The sequence below is a fragment of the Hemitrygon akajei genome, chromosome 14 (genome assembly GCF_048418815.1).
Source record: "Hemitrygon akajei chromosome 14, sHemAka1.3, whole genome shotgun sequence".
Classification (NCBI taxonomy): Eukaryota; Metazoa; Chordata; class Chondrichthyes; order Myliobatiformes; family Dasyatidae; genus Hemitrygon; species Hemitrygon akajei.
This window is the reverse complement of record NC_133137.1, coordinates 93,628,650-93,652,143: the sequence shown is the minus strand read 5'-3', so window position 1 is coordinate 93,652,143 and position 23,494 is coordinate 93,628,650. Positions and strand designations below refer to the sequence as shown.

Genomic DNA, 23,494 nt, shown 5'->3' with positions numbered 1-23,494 from the left:
AGAGCACCTGAACCAGCTGTTGAACAACAACAGATAATGGCAGAATTTCAGTTTCTACCTACAATGCTGTGATTTGATTAAGAGGTTACAATCACTGTTTCTGACCTAGAAATGGGGGACATAGCCTCAAGATTCGGGGGAGTAGATTTAGGACAGAGATGAGGAGGAGCTGTTTTTCCCAGAGAGTGGTGAATCTGTGGAATTCTCTGCCCAATGAAGCTACCTCAGTAAATATATTTAAAACAAGGTTGGATAGAGTTTTGCATAGTAGGGGAATTAAGGGTTATGGGGAAAAGGCAGGTAGGTGGAGATGAGTCCATGGTCAGATCAGCCATGATCTTATTGAATGGCCGAGCAGGCTCGATAGGCCAGATGGCCGACTCCTGCTCCTATTTCTTGTGTTCTTATGTAAAAACAATTAACATTATAGACTTGTTCAGGTGTTAGATTTTCATCAGCGACGACCTTGGCAAACTCATCAATGAATTTCTCTGCTGCTTCATGATCAGCAGATACTTTATCACCGCAAAATGTTTAAAAATGAACTGCCATGCCTTTTCTTAAATTTCTGCAACCAGCATCCTGAGTAATCACAATTACCTTTCATTTTTCAGTTCGTCGTGCTAAATCTTTGCTTGTTTCATGATCAGCATACTATTAAGTGGCATACACAGAACGTTCACTCTGACACTGACTAATCCACTTTTTCAATACATGACTGACATTTCCATTTTTCACTTTATGCAGTGTTTTTCTATTTTTCATCAACTCCTGCTCATTGCTTATGTGAGGTCACTTCTCAGAACTGTCTGGGATATGCAGAGACCTGCACACTGCCTGGGAACCTTCCCAGCGCATTGTGGAATTTTCCAGGTGTGACATCATGTCAGCGCTCAAATAAATTTTGGTTTTCGGACGTTTTTGGATATTGGATTTTCTGATGAAGGATCAACCTGTTTATTTCAGAGTTAGAAATTATACCTACAGTGTATAATCACTGCTTTTTTCATTGTTTAACTTTTCTCTCTGAATCTAGACTTTCCTGTTTTTAAGGTTTTTTTGTACCCTGTTTGAATCTAGTTTACGTTCTTTCCCTTTTTCACCCAGTCCAGCAAAAACTGTTTGGATTCACAATTCACTCAGGTCCCGAGTTGGCATTGCCATGGTGTTACCAGTGACTCCTGAGGTAGTATTTGAGTTCATCATTGACTGGGATCTCCTGCAACACTGCTGGTGCCACACTGTATTGGTCTCGCCATTCCTTTGGATTTACCAGCTGTATGGAGAGAGGGAGTCTGCTGCATGGGCAACAGCTTTCTCTCCATTTTGTACTGCCTGGCATGCACAAAAACTATTTGAGAAAATAGCTGGGGTTACATTCGTTTATTTGGGACACCGTACGACTTAACTGAGACAGAAGACTGTTGCCAGTTTCTAACTAGCATCAGTCACGTGCCTTTGTGTGGCCATTAGACACTGCTTAGTGCTTGAAGGAAACATTTAAAAAATATGATCAGTTTGCCATTTTTATACCTTTTTAATTATTCTGGAAGCTTTGGTTAATTGGGCCAGCCACTTAATTGGGCCAAAATGCACTTGACCCACTGTGTCCCAATTAATCAGAATACACTGTAATTAAAAAGGTATAAAAAGACAAACTACCATTTAACTGAGTAAAAAAATCCAAGTATTTAAATGAAATACAGAACAAATTCGAACACTACCATTACAGTACTATAAAACTGTGAATTAGTTCTTCATAATTATTGACCGAGGAATTCATCCAGTGTATACTATGCTGCCGTGTTCTTTTGATTGACTGTAAATGACCAAAATCAGCACAGGCACCTAGTGCAGATAATCGCCTGCCTTCATACAACATTCAATGATTGCATCCTCCAAATCTTCATTTTCATTGTAATATTCAAGATGATTGTTGCTACCTTCAAAATCTTCGTAGGTCCTAACTTGTTGAAGTTCATTTTCACTCCCGGCTGTTTCTGGCATCTCCAAGTCTGAATGCTTGAAACCCACAGTGAGCAAAACAGTTCTGAACTGTCTTATTGCTTGTTTCTCGCCAATTATCAGTGACAAAAAATCACTACTGTTTGAACGCAAACACACTTAACTGACACTATTTAAAATTGTGATAGGTATGGATAGCATAACCAGTGTTCTTCCAAGGGTGGAAATGTCAAGTACAAGAGGCATAGGTTAGGGTGAGAGGGGGAAAGTTTAAAAGAGATATATAAACATTTTTTTACATAAACTGGAGTTGCCTGGTACATACTGCCGGGGGAGGGGCAAGAAATAGCAATCTTCAAAAGGTACTGAGTCAGACATATAAACAGGCAGAGAATATATGGGTATGGACCGTGTGCAGGCAAGTGGGATTAGTTTGATTGGCAGAGACATTGTGGGCTGAAGGGCCTGTTCCTGTGCTGTACTGTTCTACGTTCTACCTGGATTTGGTCAAGCGACTCCCATGATGTTGTTGGGTTGTCAGTTATAGAAATTCGACAGCAATAATGAAGGACTGGCAATCTATTCCCCTTGATGCCACACTCAGTCTAATGTTGCCTTGATGTCAATGGCAATTCCTCTCATCTAAGTGGAATCCATGTTCCAATCTTTGTTCCATGTGATAAGGTCTTGAGTCGAGTGGTTCTGGTCAAACACATCAACTGGGTATTTCACCTTTCACTGATAATTGAGAGTAGACTGAATGTGCAGTAAATTGTTTGATTTGGTATCTTCTGATTTGAATGTGCATGTCTGGGCAATTTCCCAGTCAGACGGATACCAGTCTTGTAACTATTCTAGAACAGTTTTATTGGAGGCAAGTCTGGAACTTGTTGGAATGCTGTCTAGGGCTGTAGCCTTTGCTATATCCAGAGCTGAGTGGTTTCCTTAAATTACATGGAATGAAATCGAAAGGCTAGACAGTGGTTTCTGTGACCTTTGGGCTATCAGAAGGAAGTCTAGATGAATTGTCTACTTGGCAATTTTGGCTGATCATATTATTATGCATGGGGACATCCTTGGAGCAGGGGTTCTTAACCTTTTTTATGTCATGGACTCCTACCATTAACCAAGAGGTCCATGGACACCAGGTTGAGAACCCCTGCCTTGGAGCCTCTTCCAACTCCTGTCACATCCACCACAATTTATGATTGGTTGTGATAAGATGCGGATGCTTAATCTGATCCACTGACTATAGGATCACTTCGTTTTAGCTACTGCTGTACAAAACATATTCACCATTTTATGTGTGTTCCAACTATTGCAGTAAATGAGCTTATATGCAAAATATATATTTTTAAAAAAAATTAAAGCATGTGTATGTCATGGAGTTTATGCCATGTCATAATTTATGGTTATAACTGATTCCCAAACATCAATTTCATGCTATCTCTGGTTTATGCCCTAAAATACTCTTGTGGAGTCCTAAAATTTTAATTATATTGAATAAGTTATAATTGCGTTCTCATGCAATAACGAATTGCATGAAAAATACCAAGAACTGATTATTTTGGCGCGAAACTAAAGGTTAACAGCAAGGTTAGCCCCTGATTAAAGGCAAAAAATGTTAACAAACTTTGAAAGCACCAAAAGACTTGAATGAGAATATCTGAGTGTTTCAAGTGAGTGCCTTTTGAAGAGTTTTGGATTGTCACTTTCAAGTTCAAGTTTATTATCCTCTGACTGTACATATATTCAGCCAAATGAAACAACATTCCCCTGGACCAGGGTGCACCACAAAACATATATCACACACAGCACATTTGTTAGCATAAGTATGTTAATATAATTCAGAAATGCATTAGTGCTTACCACAGATAAACAGAACAGTAATCAGTAAACTCCAAGTGATGACACCTCGGAGGTGGCAGGGTATTCATTAGTCTCCCAGCCTAAGGGAAGAAACTGTTACCCAAGCAACACACACAAAATGCTGGTCAGATCTGAGTTTATTTGTCAGTTTTGGAATTGTGCATATTTTTACTGGCCTAATAGATGGAGGAACTGAACAGGAATGAAATAATTGCACCCTCCACACAGTTCTAAAGTATTAATCTTTATGGTTGCTTCATGCAACTGACTCCCTTGTGTAACAAGTATCCACAATAGCTAGAGTCGCTCAAAATATGCTGTATGCTTATGTGGTACACAACATTTTCACCTAGTATTGGCAACTGGAAGCTGTTACCAGAATAAAATTGTCTCATTGGTATAAACCGTTTATCCCCGAGTTCCAGCCATCTGCAAGTTTGCAGCAGTAAACATACTTACTGCTAAAATTGTGATGTTTTGCATTGTGAAAATAGCACGAAGGATTAATGGAATCTTTGTGCTACACAGAATATTAGTTCCAGATTATTATCTGGTGGTTATTCTCACCCAAAGAAAGACAAGACTTTGTGTTCTCATAAAACCTAAATAACCTACTGTATGACCAATTGCCAAAATTGCCATCAGAGTTGATTATGTATGAAAGCTGGTTATTTCCTCATTAGGGCCCTCACAGTTCTCATTAGGGAATGGGAGGTGGAGAGAGTCAGTAACTGTATTTCTTGGTGTTATCATATCGGAAGATCTGTCCTGAATCAGCACATAGGTATCACTCCAGAGAAGGCATAAGGGGGCCTCCATTTGCTTAGAAGTTTGTATAGATTCTGCATGGTTTATAAATTTACAAGCAACACTGCCACAAGAAAGCACATCCATCACCAAGGGCACCAACCATCCAGTTTATGCTGTCTTCTTTCTTCTACCATCAGGCAGGAGGTACAGGAGCCTCAGGTCCCACAGCACCAGGTTCAGGAACAGTTATTACCTTAAAACAATCAGGCTTCTGAACTAGTATGGATTACATTACTCACCTCAACTCTGAACTGATTCCACAACCAACAGACTCACTTTCAAGGACTCTTTACCACTCATGTTTTCAGTAATAATTTTTTTATTTGAACAATTTGTCTTCTTTTGCATATTGGTTGTTTGTTAGTCTTTATTTAAGTATAGATTTTTCCAAATGTTATTGTATTTCATTATTTTCCTGTAAATCTTTGCAAGAAAATGAATTTCAACATAGTATGCTTTATTAGATACAGGAATGGAACCTGGTGTGGTTTTCTAATGCTGTAGCCCATCCACTTTGACGTTCAATGTAATGGATTCAGAGATGCTCTTGACTGTTGTGACATGTGGTTATTTGAGTTACTGTTGCCTTCCTGTTAACTTGAACCAGTCTGGCTAGTCTCCTCTGACCTCTCTCATTAACAGTGTGATTTTGCCCACAGATCTGCTGCTCACTGGATGTTTTTACTTTTCCCATCATTCTCTGTAAATTCTAGAGACTGTTGTGCGTGAAAATCCCAGGAGATCAGCAGTTTCTGAGATACTCAAACCACCCATTCTGGCACCAACAATCATTCCACGATCATAGTCTTATAGATCAGATTTCTTCCCCGTTCTGATGTTTGGTCTGAACAACAACTAGAACCTATGGCCACATCTGCCTGCTTTTATGCATTGAGTTCCTGCAGACAATTGACTGATTAAGTATTTGCATAAGTAAAAGCAGGTATACAGGCGAACCTAACAAAGTGGTCACTGAGTGTATATGTACTTTGATAATAAATTTACTTTGACTTTCACAAAGCTAATGTCTCCAGGTTATACCGTGAACCTCTGATCATTTGTCACAAGAATGCTGCTGGTAAATCCCTTCAGGACTTCTCTATTTCGGTAATGAAGTGAACCAAATAATGGCAGGGTTCTAAACATGAATAGTTAGAATGGAGAAAATATTAAAAATTTAAGTATGTATTTCAAGTGTGTTATTTATTAATAGTGCTGAATTTAATTATACTTGAAGGATAAAATGTCTACTGTCATTCATTGGCTGTTATTACTTTACATCTTCATTTTTACTTTAAAGCTCTTAAATGAATTATTTCTATTCCAGTACTACTTAGAACCACGAAAAAAACTTGAAGAGGCTCGAGAAAGATATGGATTGAAACCAGAAGATTTCTTTGTTTTGATGCATGGAGAATCAAAGCATTTAAGTGAGAACAAAGGTTTTCAATGATAAATAAATTATAAACAAAGTGTTGTCTCCTCACACAGAACAGTTCGTGTTTGATACAACTTTCTGATGCTTGCTGACTTTAAATTTGGGTGGAACTTTCACTGAATAATTTTAGTTTATTAATTGTTATATTTCATTTATCCTTCTGAATGTGCTCTTAAAATAAACATTGTGTACACTTTACAAAAACAAAGCAATTTCCATCATCTTGATTGGACCTTCAGTAAAAACTCTGAACAACAGAAAATTGTTTACTACACAAATTAAAAGATATACTGGGCTTGTTTTACGTATGTTTAAACTGCTAAAGCAATATTTTCAATTGGTGTTTATTAATTAAAGTGCATATAACGTTTATTTTACCAAATGAACATCACTTGGTTGATAAAAGCTTTATGGATTTTGCAGTATAAATTGTCTAAAGGGAACTTGTGATTGTCTTCCATTCCAGATGCACTCCATCTGCTATTTGTACGTTTGCCAAAATAATTTTAGATTGCAGTTAAATAAGTGCATATTTTGAGCATGTGAAATGCATAAACATAACTGTAACTAAATACTATACATAAACATTTATCCCATTTCAACTTCTGTTATAATCTTGACTTTGAAATGGAAGGTTGGCCTTAAGCCTTGTGCCTTGCTACTATGGACACACTCGTGGTGCACTAAGATGCAGATTATCACGGTTCCTTTCCTGAATGAATGATCCAATGGGTCTGAGTTTCATGACTTTTTATTATGAAGCTAAAACTATGCTACAGAACTAGGGTGAAATACAGAAATAATGATACAATTTAGGTGTTTGTAACCTCTTACCCAGCTGCTTCAAATATGCTTTGCTTTATTGGTGGCTCTGTCTCATATGCTAATTAATTCCTTTTGTGGGCTGTTTTACAATAATTGATTCTCCACTCAAACTATTTTGGAATTCACAACAAACTGCAGATACTGGAAACTAGAGCAAAAACCAACTTGATGGAGGAACTTAGTGGGTCAGGAAGTATCAGTGGAGGCAGAGGAATAGTTAATGCCTTGGGTCAAGATCTAGGATCTCGACACAAGAGTCAATTATCCCTCTGCCTGACTTGCTGAATTCTTCATGGTGTTTGACTTTTTTTGCCAGGAGGTATTTTAACTATTTATAGTCAATTGAGGTGGTAATTGTCTAAATATAGGTGGTAATTGAGGTGGTAATAAAAGTGGTAATACCTGCAACTTGGATTTTTCTTTACCCATTTAAAAATATTAACTAATAGTTTTCTTTTAAATAAATCTACAGCCTTTCATTGATAAACATTAGGTACCCATGCACCTGTAACTGAGTTTCAACCTTGCATCTGTGTTATCAAATACAAGAGAGAAATGTGAACTTTTAATATATGTGTAAAAATGTGCTAAAATGTAAGATTTGGATCAAAATTAGATCTCCCAAATAAATCATTCACATAAAGATTAAAGGTTATCTCTGATTCAGATTACAATTTATTTCTTTACATGTACAAAAGGGCAAGATTTCTGCAGGCTTTCTGCTATGTTCAGCAAGAACAATAAACACACCAGGGAACAAATAATTACTACTGGAGAAATGCACATCAACAATTTCAAGTAATTGATGCTTATTAAAATGAATAAAGTGTCCACATAAATGAATTGTTAAACCAAAGAATCTGGTTTAAGATCGTCTTGTTTTTTGTTCCATTGACAATGGTACCCCAACTTGAATACAATTATTCTCTGTACATGAATACATGTGCCGTCCCAAAGTCATTTTCAGTTTGACACAACGGAAGTAAATATTAACCATCTCCATTTCTTCCCTCCAGTCTTCCCCTGGACAACTCATTAAAAGGAACCATTTTGTCCTAGACCATAATTCTGGCAGCATGTTGTTTTACTTCATCATCTTGATGCAACACAAGTTTTGCTATTTTCTGAGAAAACTGTATTGGATTGCCAAACAGTACAGAATGGACTGATTCCACTTTGTAATCATACTGACCAAAGCCCTGCATCAAATTCATATTTTCCTTTAGATTTACAACAAATATAAGGATTCGTATAAGAACTTCTTTATTTATAGTGCTGTCAAACAAGAAAAGGAACAATGGTGGCACCTGGAACAAAGAATAAACAAGTTCAAATGACAATTTATAAGTTACATTTTAAAATAACGTTTTAGATAAAACCTGAGTAATCTCTTCCAGGTGTACACTGTACATATGAATGTTTCCTTTTGTGATTATTCCTTTATGTTTACAACTATCAATGAAATGGCCATTTCGTAGAGCAAGGGACAATTACAAAATAGAGATGAGCTACAATTCTTATGAAGGTCAATTTGAATGCCAATATTTTATAGTGCAATCTATGCACACAATCAAAAAGTAAAATATAAAATTACAATTAGTTAAAATTAATAAACAAGGCTTAGGTAGCTCAGCAAGTTAAAACATCTATCTCTGACACCTCTATCGAAATATCTGCTCTTGAACAACAATATACATTCTAAAATAAAGCTGTTACAGCAATTGCTTATAGATATTAATAACTGGCAATCTCACTCAGAACTGCATGTGCACCATGAATATATATTCTGAAAACTGGACAAAGCATGCTGGCTGAGGCACAGCGACAACTCTCTGATACCTCCTCTTATTTACCCCTTGATCATGACCCCACTAAGGAGCACCAGGCCATTGTCTCCTATGCCATCACCAACCTTATCAGCTCTGGGGATCTCCCATCCACTGCCACCAATCTCATAGTTCCCACACCCTGCACTTCCCGTTTCTACCTCCTACCCAAGATCCACAAACCTGTCTGTCCAAGTAGACCTATTGTCTCAGCTTGCTCCTGCCCCACTGAACTCATTTCTGCATACCTTGACACTGTCTTATTCCCCCTTGTTCAATCTCTTCCCACCTATGTTCGTGACACTTCTCATGCTTTGAATTTTTTCAATGATTTTAAGTTCCCTGGCCCCCACCGTCTTATTTTCACCATGGACATCCAGTCCCTATATACCTCCATCCCCCACCGAGACGGTCTCGAAGCTCTTCGGTTTTTTTTGGATTCCAGACCTAACCAATTCCCCTCTACCACCACTCTCCTCCGTCTTGCGGAATTAGTTCTTACTCGCAATAATTTCTCCTTTGGCTCTTCCCACTTCCTCCAAACCAAGGGTGTAGCCATGGGCACCCATATGGGTCCCAGTTATGCCTGCCTTTTTGTTGGCTTTGTGAAACAGTCCATGTTCCAAGGCTATACCGGTATCCATCCCCCTCTCTTCCTTTGCTACATCGACGACTGCATTGGCGCTGCTTCTTGCACGCATGCTGAGCTCGTCGACTTCGTTAACTTTGCCTCCAACTTTCAACCTGCCCTCAAATTTACCTGGTCCATTTCTGACACCTCCCTCCCCTTTCTTGATCTTTCTGTCTCCATCTCTGGAGACAGGCCTATCTACTGATATCTACTATAAGCCTACAGACTCTCACAGCTACCTGGACTATTCCTCTTCCCACCCTGTCTCTTGCAAAAAGGCTATCCCCTTCTCACAATTCCTCCGTCTCCGCCGCATCTGCTCTCAGGATGAGGCTTTTCATTCCAGGACGAAGGAGATGTCTTCCTTTTTTAAACAAAGGGGCTTCCCTTCGTCCACCATCAACTCTGCTCTCAAACACATCTCTCCCATTTCCCGCACATCTGCCCTCACCCCATCCACCCGCCACCCCACTCGGGATAGGGTTCCCCTTGTCCTTACCTACCACCCCACCAGCCTCCAGGTCCAACATATAATTCTCCGTAACTTCCGCCACCTCCAACGGGATTCCACTACCAAACACATTTTTCCCTCCCCCCCTCTTTCTGCTTTTCGCAGGGATCGCTCCCTACGCAACTCCCTTCCCACCGATCTCCCTCCTGGCACTTATCCTTGTAAACGGAACAAGTGCTACACCTGCCCTTACACTTCCTTCCTCACCACCATTCAGGGCCCCAGACAGTCCTTCCAGGTGAGGCGACACTTCACCTGTGAGTTGGCTGGTGTGGTATACTGCGTCCGGTGCTCCCGGTGTGGCCTTTTATATATTGGTGAGACCCGACGCAGACTGGGAGACTGTTTCACTGAACACCTACGCTCGGTCCGCCAGAAAAAGCAGGATCTCCCAGTGGCCACACATTTTAATTCCATGTCCCATTCCCATTCTGATATGTCTATCCATGGCCTCCTCTATTGTCAAAATGAATCCAAACTCAGGTTGGAGGAACAACACCTTATATACCGGCTGGGTAGCCTCCAACCTGATGGCACGAACATTGACTTCTTTAACTTCTGTTAATGCCCTTCTTACCCCATCCCTGACATATTTAGTTGTTTGCCTGTTCTCCATCTCCCTCTGGTGCTCCCCCCCCCCCTTTCTTTCTCCTGAGGCCTCCTGTCCCATGATCCTTTCCCTTCTCCAGCTCTGTATCACTTTCGCCAATCACCTTTCCAGCTTTTAGCTTCATCCCACCCCCTCCGGTCTCCTCCTATCATTTCGCATTTCCCCCTCCCCCCACTACTTTTAAATCTCTTACTATCTTTCCTTTCAGTTAGTCCTGACGAAGGGTCTCGGCCCGAAACGTCGACAGCGCTTCTCCCTATAGATGCTGCCTGGCCTGCTGTGTTCTACCAGCATTTTGTGTGTGTTCTTCTTTGGATTAGTTTAGGGGAAACTTCAGCCTAAATCTGACCCAATTTAACTTGATCTATTTCATATATTTTGGATTCACATACATTCTTAATACAAACATTTTTTTAAAGAACTATGGCCTCGGTAAAATATATTGGGAAGGTGTTTCAAAATTGTGACCATTCCATTCCTATGAGCAAGGTAAGAGAAAACCCAATGTTCCTGAAATTTATCAACTACCTTTGTTAGTAAAAGTAATTGATGTCAAACTACCCCATTTAACTTGGTTGACCAAGCTATGACTCTGAAACAACATTCATTATCTCAAATTTGAAAACAAAACCACAAATGCAAACAAAAGATCCTAAGATTTGGGTGGCAGTCACCAGAAACATTATGCCTCTCTGGAATAACTGTATTGTTAAGATTATTTTCTGATTAGCTTTATATTTAACAAGATCTTTAATGTCACATTCTCTTTTCTATTTCTCTTATCTCTGTATTAACCAACTTGTATGGATCGTTCAGTCCTATCCAACCTACTTACAATTTCAGTCCATATATATCAATTTCTTTTAGATTTCAACCTTTCGGTACACATCATCTTTATTTTTAACTATGAAAGCTTAATTATTGTCCCTTCATTTCTTCCAAGCCTTTGAAGAAGTAATGAAATCTGACCCCTAGCTTTCAGCTGTAATTTTCATTTGTGGCAGAGGCACAGTTTCATTGTGGAATTCACCCTAATGACATCAGCAATACTACAACACTCAAGTCTTTGCATGCCAGCATGATTTTCAACATCACTAGTGCTGAACATGATGGTTCCTCATTTCACACAGAACATTCTGCTGTAAAAACCTGACTACAGAACTGATCACACTCAAAACTAGTTTGCTTCACAGCACTCTGCAAGCACTGTACCACAAGACTGTATCTTCAAATGCAATTATGCTCTTGAAACATATGCCTAATGGTATAAACTTAATACTTACTGGATTGCAGTCAATCCCAGTCAGCCAGGAGAACCTAGGTGATGCCATGGACAGTCTCCATGCATCCCTGCCCAAGGGGGACAGGGCCTCTTCCACAGGTATTAAAAGTTCCATTTCCCTGCCATTGCACTTGGATGTACATTCTTTCTCACCTACCTTTCTGGACAGAGCTACATGTTTTGTAGGGATACTTATGGATGCTGGATGCTTATTTAAAAGCTGGTTTGAGAGGTCGTAACTGCATAACATCATTGTAGATAATTTCAGTCACATACATTTAAAGATGGAAATCCTGTTGTTTGCTGAAACTGACAATGTTTTCAAATGATGTTCATATTAAATGACTTTATTGATGAATAGCCTTAATGTTCCACATTAAACTGTTTTAAATCACAGCAAAAGAACTTTAGGATCTTAGTTTTCTTTCAACATCCTCAAAAGTCAATGTACCCCAGATTTGAAATTATTCCCATATTTATTTTTTCTCTTGAAATCCTGAGCAAAACAACAAACCCAGCACCTGACAGGTTTTTAAATCTTGGTTTGTATCCTCCTGGACATAAAGCTTTTTGCAAATTTCTCAGAAAACCCTATAGGTAATTTAGCTGCATAATCAAAAAGGAATATTGGTATTAACTATATGTGCAGAGCAGACATCACTGAAAGGGAGTTAAAGAAAAAAACCCACAAGACTTGTACTGCTAACACCCGCAGGAGATCTGTAGAAGTACACGCAGATCACTGATTGCAAAACCTTTACACCCACAAGTGTTTTCAGATGAATGTGATGTGTCACCTTAGCACCTTAGACTTTGATCTTCACCCCAGCAAAACTTAATAATAGTTATTGGAGAATATAAGTGAACACTGTTCTGAATCATTTCTATCAATGGGTACAAGTGTATTATTAAATATATAGTCAAATCAACTGTTGAACTCCAAAATAAATAGCATCAGCTTGTTACTTACCTGAGCACAGAGAAAATCATGTGTTAATTCTGGATTTGCAGACAAATTTACCAGGATCTTTAATACCTGAACCTGTTTTAAAAAGATTAAAAGGTTAGCTTAAGGAAACTCTTATTGTTCATTTGCTTTCATCTCACCAAACTATTTGACTATCATTTATCCCGATGGCCAACTTGCAATTCAACAGACTACATTCACATGTATCTTACCATTATTGATGAGAATTTACAAAAAGTGCATGCCATCTATACAAATTGGTATGGTGGGGTGAAGAGAGAATATCACAACCTATCTAATTTCTGTTTTCACACTGCCTCAAATTTCCAACTGGTAAGCTCAAAGGACTGTTCCTTTCTTACCTTAACACCATATATGTGAATAAAATTATTGCAAGTTAGACATCTGAATAAACAAGATAAAATTACATTTCAATGCTTTTAATTACTTTTCTATGAGCATAAATCCCAATTTCAGGCTCATCCAATCTTTACACAGTTACTTTATCATGTAAAAAGTAAGTACTGCCTTAGGCGAGCAAGGCAAACTCTTCCTCTTAGAACTGTCTATTTCAGAAGTAACTGAGAAGAACTTGTATTTAGACTGCAATGGAGTGGAACACAGTTTAAATTATCTATGTTGTGCAGAATTCAAATCATGAATTCTTGATTAGATATAGGTGCACACAAAGGCGTCAAAGCAAATCATTACTAAAGAATCTGCATAGAATGATCAAAACACCTGGATGGGAAAGACAAAATTACGAGTCCCTCATATTTTGATCCCGTACTGGAGATTCCCATCATGTTTGGCTGAAGCTAAAGAAAGCTAAATATATGGTAAGATATTAAAAATCTATTGGCATATGGAGAATCACACAAAATGCTGGAGGAACTCAGCAGGGCAGGCAGAATCTATTGGAAAAAGTGCAGTCAATGTTTTGGGCCAAAATGACAACTGTACTTTTTCTATAGATGCTGCCTGGCCTGCTGAGTTCCTCCAGCATTTTGTGTGTGTTGCTCGGATTTCCAGCATCTGCAGATTTTCTCTTGTGGTACCAGGAAAATATTTTTTTTTTAACCTCAATATCAAAAATGAAAGCAACTTCAAGCTAGCATTCATCTTATTAAATCTATTTCATTGGTTAAAGGTTAAAAAAGTAATTAAACTATTTATATCAATGAAACTTAATGAAAACCAAAGTGGTTCAATCATCAGGATGTACCTTTATATTTTCAGTTCCATCTACCAAGAGCTTAAGAAAGTGAGGAATGGACTTGGTCATCATATGATGATGACTATTGGTAACACTGAAGTTAGTCAGCATTCGCAGACCAGCTACCTGCAACTCAGAGTTTAATGTGGCAGCTTCTTGGATCTTTAATATTTGTGGGATCCAAACCTGTAACAAACATGGTTTTACACAAATATATTAAATTCATTATCTGCCATTTCATACAAACAGAAGAAACAAAAAATTAGTAGGCTCTTTGGTCACTCATACCCATGCCATTATTCAATAAAACAATGACCAATCATTTTCCTGCATTAGCTGCAAATCCCTTTATTTCTTAACATCCAATTTTTTCAATTTGACCAGATTGAACAGCTATATCTTTGCAACCCCCTCGGGTAGTGAATTCCAGGTTAGCTACACTCTACATGGAAGAATTTCTACTCATTTCTATCCTGCGTGGCTGACACCTTATTTGGAGCATCCTTCAAAAGGGTTAACATGGATAAACGGGTCCCAAGTACAGATCCCTGGAATAGCCCTCTAGTCACTGCCATCCTAAGAATGATCCATTTATTCCCACTCTGTTCTTCTGTCCAGTAATCAATTTCCAAGCATCAGTTGTTCTGGTTTTGTCTTGATCCTACTGAAAACATTCCCATTGTCATCTCCAGCTCTCTCATTTCTCTGCAGCTGAAGCTGGGTTTAATTTATACATTCTTCTATATCTAGTGATACATTAACTCCTCCCCTCTGATGTTCAAACCACACACACAAAATGCTGGTGGAACACAGCAGGCCAGGCAGCATCTATAAGGAGAAGCACTGTCGACGTTTCGGGCCGAGACCCTTCGTCAGGACTAACCTCTGATGTTATTTGACTTCCTGAATATTTCCAGCATTTTTTATCAATATTAATCCAAGTTATTATTTTTGTTGATAAGAACATGTTGTCAGTTAGACACTTGATTGTCTAATTGAAAAGGAATTGGAATATGCAAGGCCAGTATTCCATGGTTTATCTGGTTTCCCCTGCTTCCCTGGTTCCAGGTACTTTAATTACTTCTCTTGTTTATTGAGATTTTTCTCTCACACCTACTTTTCCACTTTAATAAAAGTTGATTTGCTTGATCATGAATCATTTTGGCATTGACTACTGTAAATAAATGATCAAGCACATAATGTGGAAATTTTAATGATGCAACAGAATATTTGCTGTTAAGTTTTTTTTAACATTGTTAAAACTAAATGTTGCAAGATAAAATTGCCTTTACTTTGGGATTGTCAACAAAAATTAGTTTGCTTTAACTACCACAAATTTTATTTTATCTTCCCCACTCAGAGTGGTGGGAGTGTGGAACGAGCTGCCATCTGATGTAAATGCGGGCTCACTCTTAAGTATTAAGAATAAATTGGATAGATACATGGATGGGAGAGGTCTGGAGGGTTATGGACTGGGTGCAGGTCAATGGGACTAGGGGAATAAAGTTTCAGCACAGACTAGAAGGGCCAAATGGCCTGTTTTCTGTGCTGTAGTGTTCTATGGTTCTATTACTGTTTGTAACCTTGGCAACCAGGGATGATCAGCTCCAATTGTTAGATGGAGCCAGCTTACTGGGATCATTTATTTTAGAAGGCTTCTGAGTTGCCAAGAAACTTACCATCAACTTTTTATTTGATATCTTAACTGATTTGGAAAAAAAATTATGAATGTTGCTCCAACATACTATTTTCATCATTGATCTCACTATCAATCTCATATTAGACAACAATAAGTTCAGAAATCTACTTTTTCATATCTCAAGGTCACGTATAAGTTATTTTGTTGCAGGCTTATGGTGAAATATGGGTTGTTTTTTCAAGTTCAGGAGTGTTTTAAACCAATATATAAATTTGCAACCTCCTTCGGAGGTTGTTCCCAGCTTGTAACTGTTTCTCAAGGGCTGATAGCTAAAAATTTAGCAAATTGTTTATTATTATCAGACATACCGAGTTAAAGTGAATGATGTGTTATGTTTCATCACATTATTGCATTAAAGTAGTATAAACGAAAATGATAACAGAATACAGAATAAATGTTAGAGGCACATGTAAGTGTAGAGTGGAACGCAGGCAGACAATAAGGTGCAAGGTAGATTGTGAGGCCAAAGTTCACCTGATTGTACAAGGGGACAGTCCAAATCAAATTCAAATTTCAAAGTAAATTTATTATCAAAGTACATACATGTTACCATATTCAACCCTGAGATTCATTTTCTTGAAGGCATACTTAATAAATCCAATAATCATAATAGAATCAATGAAAGACAACACCAAATAGGCATACAACCAGTGTGCAAAAGGCAAAGTCTGAAAAAACAAAAATATGGAAATAATAACAATAATAAAAATAAATAAATAAACAAACAATAAATATTGAAAACATGAGATGAAGAGTCCTTGAAAGTGAACCTATGGGCTGTGCAAACATTTCAATGATGAAGCAAGTGAAATTGAGTGAAGTTATCCCCTTTGGTTGAGAGGATCAAATAGCATACTTCCAAAACTGCTCATGACACAAAAATGGATTGAGAATAGGAGGTATAATGTAAAGAGGCTTCAGGAGAAATAGTCAAGCTGAATGAATGGGCAAGAACATAGAATTATGGAAAAATGTGAAGTTATTTTCTTTAGCGGGCAAAAGAAAAAAAAAAGCTGCTGAGAGACGGTTAATATTGATTTTCAAACAAAACTAAAATATACAAGGTAAATGGTAGAACAGAGGGATCTGGGAGTACAGATACATAATTCCCTAAAAGTGGCATCACAGGTAGATAGGGTAGTAAAGAGAGCTTTTGGTACATTGGCCTTTATAAATCAAAGTATTGAGTATAAGAGTTGGAATGTTATGGTAAGGTTGTATAAGACATTGGTGAGGTTGAATTTGGAGTATTGTGTGCAGTTTTGGTCACCTAATTCAGGAAGGATATTAATAAGGTTGAAAGAGTGCAGAGAAAGTTTACAAGGATGTTGCTGGGACTTGAGAAACTGAGTTACAGAGAAAGGTTGAATAGGTTAGGACTTTATTCCCTGGAGTGTAGAAGAATGAGGGGAGATTTGATAGGGGTGTATAAAATTATGATGGGTATAAATAGAGTGAATGCAAGCAGGCTTTTTCCACTGAGGCTAGGGGAGAAAAAAACCAGAGGACATGGGTTAAGTGTGAAAAGGAAAAAGTTTAAAGGGAACATTAGAGGGAGTTTCTTCATACAGAGTGTAGTGGGAGTGGAATAAGCTGCCAGTTGAAGTGGTGAATGCAGGCTCACTTTTAACATTTAAGAAATACTTAAGAAAGACAGGTACATGGATGAGAGGTGTATGGAGGGATATGGTCTAGGTGCAGGTCAGTGGGACTAGGCAGAAAAATGGTTCGGCACAGCCAAGAAGGGCCTGTGCTGTAATGTTCTGTGGTTCTATGGTTAAAAAGATTTAAGATACACAAATAACTGAGAGACAACATGCAGTTGTCACATTAGAAATTATAATGATGGCATGTTGACTTTTATTACAACAGGATTGAGTACAGGAGGAACATTTATTACTGTACTTGCAAAGGACCTTGAATATCTGTTGTACAACATGTAGTTTTGGCCTTACCTGAAAAGAAAGGATTTATCTGCCATAAATGGAGTGAATCCAAGATTCATGAATCTAGTTCTATGGACAGCAAATTTGTTGTACATTCAAGGGTTTACAAGAATGACAGATTTCATTGAACTTTTATAAAATTCTTACAGAGCTTGACAGGCTGGATACAGGACATTTTCCCTAACTGAGATCATGTTCTCCAAATAGGGGTAAGACATTTAGTATTAAAAGTAGGAGAAATTTCTTCAAGCAGAGACAGAAAAATCTGTGATTTTTTTTAAACCACTGAGGACTATGGTGGCTCAGGTAGTGAACTCTGTTCTGCTTTAGGTAAGATAGACACAGTGGCCATTTTATCAGGTACACCTGTACTCCAAGTCATTAATGCAAATATCCAATGTGGCAGCAACTCAATGCACGAAAGCATGTCGGCATGGTCAAAAGGTTCAGATGTTGATCAGACCAAGCATCAGAATGGGGAAGAAGTGTGACAGAAGTGACTTTGACTGTGGAATGATTGTTGGTGCCAGAGTGGTGTGAGTATCTCAGAAACTGTTGATCGCCTTACAGTGTCCAGGGTTTACAGAGAATGGTGCAAAGCACAAAAAAAAACATCCAGTTAGCAGCAGTTCTAGAAGTAGGTAATCTAAATTAGAGTATATTATTGAAATACTACTGTGGAAACTTCCTCTTTCCACACTTATCTGTCAGTTATGGTACAACAATCCTGAGATGAATTCTGGGTGCACACACACCAAGCAACAGAGGTATAACACATTGAAATCCCTATATACCGTTCAGTTGCCAAATATTTTGGAGTAGCCGTGTTTTTCATTCAAACCCACTGTGTGCAGATTACAGAGCTTTAGCTTAGAGGTTAAGTACATTACTAGCACACACTGTTGAATGTGTCATCTTTCACAGCCCATATTAAATGTTCTAAAGTCACAATTTGAAAAACAGCAGATATTCCTTCAAGTATTTGGCCAACATCATAATAAATAATTTGTTTTGCATTGTGGAACTTTGAATGCTAGTTGTGCAAAGCTCCACATAAATAAAATAAATATAAATAAAATGCTAGTATTTCAATTAACTTTATTTGTTAATTATACATGTATAACAGCTCTAATCACCAGATATTCTAACTATTCAAGTGCAAACGCTCTAGTAAGAAGTGAAGCAATTCTAGAGTTGCAACATTGTAAGATAACCTTTACCAGAGGAAACACATTAATGTTCCATTACCTTCAACTCTTCTTGATTAGCAACATTAAGGGAAAGATTCGTCAAAGCATTCATTGCTTTAACTTTGATTGATGTGACTTCATCTAACAAACAATTCGCAACGACACTGAGACCATCCAGATTGCGAATAAGGTCCTGTAAACATAAAAATTATTTCTCAGGTTTCTCAGAAGTGTATTGGAAGTTTACATTACGTCAGAAATATACTGTGCTTTGTATGTGAGCAGATGGAGAGTTTCCACCAAACCCTGTAAATAGAACATTAAAGTACAGCACAGGGACAGGCCCTGTGGACGTCAATGTCCCTGTCGATCATGATGCCAAATTAAATGAGTTCCATCCATCTGCACGTGATCCGTATCCCTCCATTCTCTATGTTCATATGCCTGCATAAATGTCTCTTAAACTCCACTATCACGTTTGCTTCACCATTGCTGCTGGCAGCATGTTCCAGGCACCAATTACTGTGTATAAAAAAATTAAAGCAATGAATGCTCCATACATCTCCTTTAAACTTTAACCCTCTCACCTGAAAGCTATGACCTGACTTTAGTACAGTAAAACTGAGAATTTAATACAATCAGAACTTATTGGTGCCAGACTGGCAGATTTACAAGACAACTGAATGCTTCTCCTATTAATACCCAATGTATTGTAATTCATTTTTGTTTAAGATGTTACACAGTTTTACACACCATTGAAGCTGGTGATTTTAAATAGGGCAAAGGTAACTGGGGATCTAGTGAGTTTTAAATAGAGCACAAAAAAAGAGAATCCGGTGATTTTAAAGGGAATGTGGAAAAACAGCTTCCACTGAGTTAAAAGGGAAAGCAGGAAATTGGTCTCAGTGAGTTTAAAGGGACCAAAGGAAACAGGACCTAGGTCAGCCAGGTGCTGAAGTGTTTTGATTTATGAACATCAGATAGGAAATTGTTGGGAGTCTTACTTCATTTACATTTGCACAATTAAACAGTAATAGCATTTTTTTGTTGATTTTATTTTCCTTTTCACATTAGAACTTCTCTCTAAAGTTAGTTTTACTCTTTTAAGTAGATGGCAAATGCAACTATACTTACCTGATTTACAGTGAATGCAGCACTATTACCTATAGTCACCAGAGCACTCTCTCGAATGGAAGTATCAGAGCTCCTCTTAAGAAGGCCCAGAATCACTTGTACTTGCTGCTTTTCCAGACCATTATGAGGATTTACAAGTATAGACCCTTCAGAAGAGCAAAATATTCAATCAGTTCTTTGTCATCTTTTCATACTGTCAATAAACTTTCAGTGAATATATTAAAGACTATTGACCTAAAGGATTAATTCTCTACTTACTCTATTGCATTTAACTGATAACATTTCCAGTTGATTTACACAACTGGAATAAGAAAACATGAAAGGCCATTGTAATTAGATTTGGCAAAGCCACCTTGCCAATTTTTTTTAAAAAACATATTGTTGCAAAATTTGTTGAAATTTTTCAGAAACTGGCATCCATCACTGAAATCCACCAGAGTTAACTAAGAATGACAGAAGATATAGAATAAGAATTTCAGTGCATGACACATTCATGTATAGATAGCACAAACCAAAAGCATATTTATGCTCTCTGTGTAAATTTAGATTCAACTTCTATACTAATTAAGGGATGTTTATAATCAGTGATAATTACTTCCTTAACTAACTAGTGGTGGCTTTAATTACTATTTATAGGATTCTCTTTCACATTTAAATACACCATCATCTGCAGTTCAAGAGTTAAAAAGTAGTTTATGCAAGGCCTGTGAGTTTGCTTATACTTCTACCATTCATTTTACTTCACGTTTTCTAAACTTTGCTTTAGTTACAACTTGATGGATTTATTTTCACAGTGTATATATATATTCATTCTGTGGGGTGATCCAACTCAGCATAATTTGTAAAATAAAATTTTTTAAATGGGTTTCACCAGCACAATAAAAAGCACATATATTTTCCACTGCCATTAAAGGTGATGTTTCTGCAAATGTAACCATTCAGCATTCTCTCAGTTCCATTCTAAAGCATTTTGCAATTCAGCTGACGGAGGGCTCCCTTTCAATTTTCTCTTGTCCACTGATCAACTGTGACTAGCCCCAAAGGTTCACTAAAGCAGCTAACAAATAATAATTTCTAACAACCACTGCACTTTTTTTTGTATTCCCGTAAGGACTTAGCTTGCTGTAGACCTCATTTATTTGTTGTTTTCTGCCATTCGATGGCACAGAGCAATCTTTAAAATATCTGCTGACTGTAACTATCCTGCGTTCCCTTGCTCTGAAAATCAGCCTAGGTACTGGCATTAATTTTTCACTCTGATTGAACATTAAAATTACCATTAATGGTAGGGCTTTAAAATGATGTGCTTGCCAAAGTGATATAATATTTTAAGTTTCAAACACCACACCACCTAACTCTTCGCCAACTAATGCCACTATTGCTGAAACTGCATCCATGGCCCTGTCATTCCCAAATTCAACTTCTTCATTCTCTTAGATATCAAATGGTTCCACAAAGGAGGTCATTCAGCTTATTATGTCCCACTGGGTCCATACCAAAGAAACTCTCTAGTTCGACTCAGTAGCCCTTTCTTACAGCCGTGTAATTACTTTTCCACCATATATTTACTGAATTTCCATAAGGCCACAATAGAACTTGTACTCACATCTGCAGGTGGTATATTCCAAATATCTTCCTATAATTAATAAAAGTAAATTAATTCTACCCTCTGTAGTGTATGTACTGTATACTGAATCACACATCAGTCTGTCACTTCCATCCTAAACTGAATTTTTTTGTTCTCTCTCTCATCCCCTCCCCCAATACTCAAAAGTTATCCTGCCAATAATGGAAAAGCCTTTGATCCTACTTTCTGGGGGGGGGGGGGGGGAGGGTGTGTGTGTGTGTGTGTGTGTGTGTGTGTGTGTGTGTGTGTGTGTGTGTGTGTGTGTGTGTGTGTGTGTGTGTGTGTGTGTGTGTGTGTGTGTGTGTGTGTGTGTGTGTGTGTGTGTGTGTGTGTGTGTGTGAATATTTAGGGTAAAGTTTAAAGTAAATTTTATCGTCACAGTAGATACATCTCACCACAAACAACCCTGAGATTCATTTCCCTGCGGGCATACTCAGCAAATTTATAGAATATTAACTATAACAGAATCAATGAAAGATCAAGTAGAGTGCAGAAGACAACAAATTGTGGAAGTTCTGAAAATGATCGCCAGCGCTATCTTGAGACCCTGTGGGTATACAGTATCATTCAAATCTTCAAATCTTTGTCAGTTTATGAAATGGATTTATACCTTAATTCTGACACCAAGAACAGCCTGCTTGCTACTTTAATCTCCAACTTAATGTAAAAAAAAAGTACGCCACACCCTTAACTACTTGCTTTAATCCTTCAAATCCACTTGCATGTTTCAGCAAATCTGGAATCTAACTAGAGGATTGTGAAACCCATCACATTCAATAATGCCCTTCAGTTAAAGGAAACTTATTATCACCTGGTCTATTTGACACTAAATCCAATAACGGTTAATTCTTAATTGCCCACTGAAGTGGGGGGGGGGGGGTCACGAAAAATATGAAAACTGTCGCTTTAAATACTTACACCTACAAACTATTTCTTATTGGGAGTATTATTGTCAAATGCAACAGGAGCAAAAGTACATGTGGATGTATCATTTTTAAATCGCCTTCTCCTTCGCTGGGCTTTAATGGGATCACATAATGCGAGTGCTGTGATGGGCTGGGTCAGTGGTCACTTCTCACGTTACGAGTTGTAGAAACCCCAAACGTATTTACCCTGACGACTGTTCGCATTTTCTTGACTGTCGACCCTCAAACCGATCGCTCGGGAGAGTAAATTCCGCTTCTTGGACTGACAGTGCTTAGTGTCTTGATCTTCCTGATCTTGCCACCGCTTTGCCAATAAGTACAGCGCGTACAGGCCACCACAGCCCGCTAACACGCCCATTGCAAACTTTAGTGGCCATTTCTCGCTGACCACGGTGCCCATCTATTCAAAAAACAAGTTCCTGGAGGAACTCGGCGAGTCAGAAAGCATCTGCAGAGGCAGAGGAATTGACGCCGTTTCGGGTCGAGGCCTTACGGACAAGGTGTTGGATTTGAAATGAAGCCCGTAACGTTCGAACCCTATTCGCAGCGTGGAAACCTTAGCTTCTAAGTGCCCCTTGGCCAACTGCTGTTCCCATCATAGTTCTTTCTTAATAATTTAATTCAGAATGCAACACCAGCCCACTGTGCTAGAGGATCAATTTGGCTAGAGGTTCGTTTGGTAACATGAAAAGCTGAAGCGGCCGACGTCATTCAGCACGAATGGAAATCTGGTCCGACTGAAAGTGCACCCGGAGTTCATTTAGACGCGTATTCAGATTGAACGCTTGTAAATGTTCACCTCGAGGAGAGAAATTATCCCTTGAGCCTGGCCCCAGAAATATCATCACACTAAGCATAACGCCACGAAGATTAAGGTCCTTGAATACGCAGGACTCAAACCAGTATTGACATTTGTTATTGAAGTACAACTTTGAGGTTCGTCTTCTTGTGGACAGCCACAAAACAAAGAAACACAATAGGACTCACTACAAAACCCCACACAACAAAGACTGTCAAACACC

The 23,494-nt window shown here is 38.2% G+C and overlaps 2 protein-coding genes across 6 annotated transcripts in view; one reads left to right on the top strand and one right to left on the bottom strand.

The window, feature by feature from the left end:
• The window catches only part of napepld (N-acyl phosphatidylethanolamine phospholipase D), a 52,237-nt gene extending 44,426 nt beyond the window's left edge, over nucleotides 1-7,811 (top strand). For all 5 annotated transcript variants that reach the window (XM_073066633.1, XM_073066630.1, XM_073066634.1 and 2 more), the window contains exon 5: nucleotides 5,972-7,811. In XM_073066633.1, coding sequence (XP_072922734.1) covers nucleotides 5,972-6,097 — 126 coding nt within the window. In that variant the 3' untranslated portion in view covers nucleotides 6,098-7,811. The remainder of the gene's footprint in view (nucleotides 1-5,971) is intronic.
• armc10 (armadillo repeat containing 10) lies at nucleotides 7,553-23,205 on the bottom strand. Its single transcript, XM_073066635.1, has 6 exons — nucleotides 22,659-23,205; nucleotides 19,920-20,065; nucleotides 18,844-18,978; nucleotides 13,960-14,136; nucleotides 12,738-12,809; nucleotides 7,553-8,214 (listed from the first exon to the last, which is right to left on the bottom strand). Exons 1-6 carry the CDS (start codon nucleotides 22,870-22,872, stop codon nucleotides 7,963-7,965), a joined length of 996 nt encoding a protein of 331 aa, XP_072922736.1. The 5' UTR covers nucleotides 22,873-23,205; the 3' UTR covers nucleotides 7,553-7,962.
• Nucleotides 23,206-23,494: the final 289 nt, after the last annotated feature.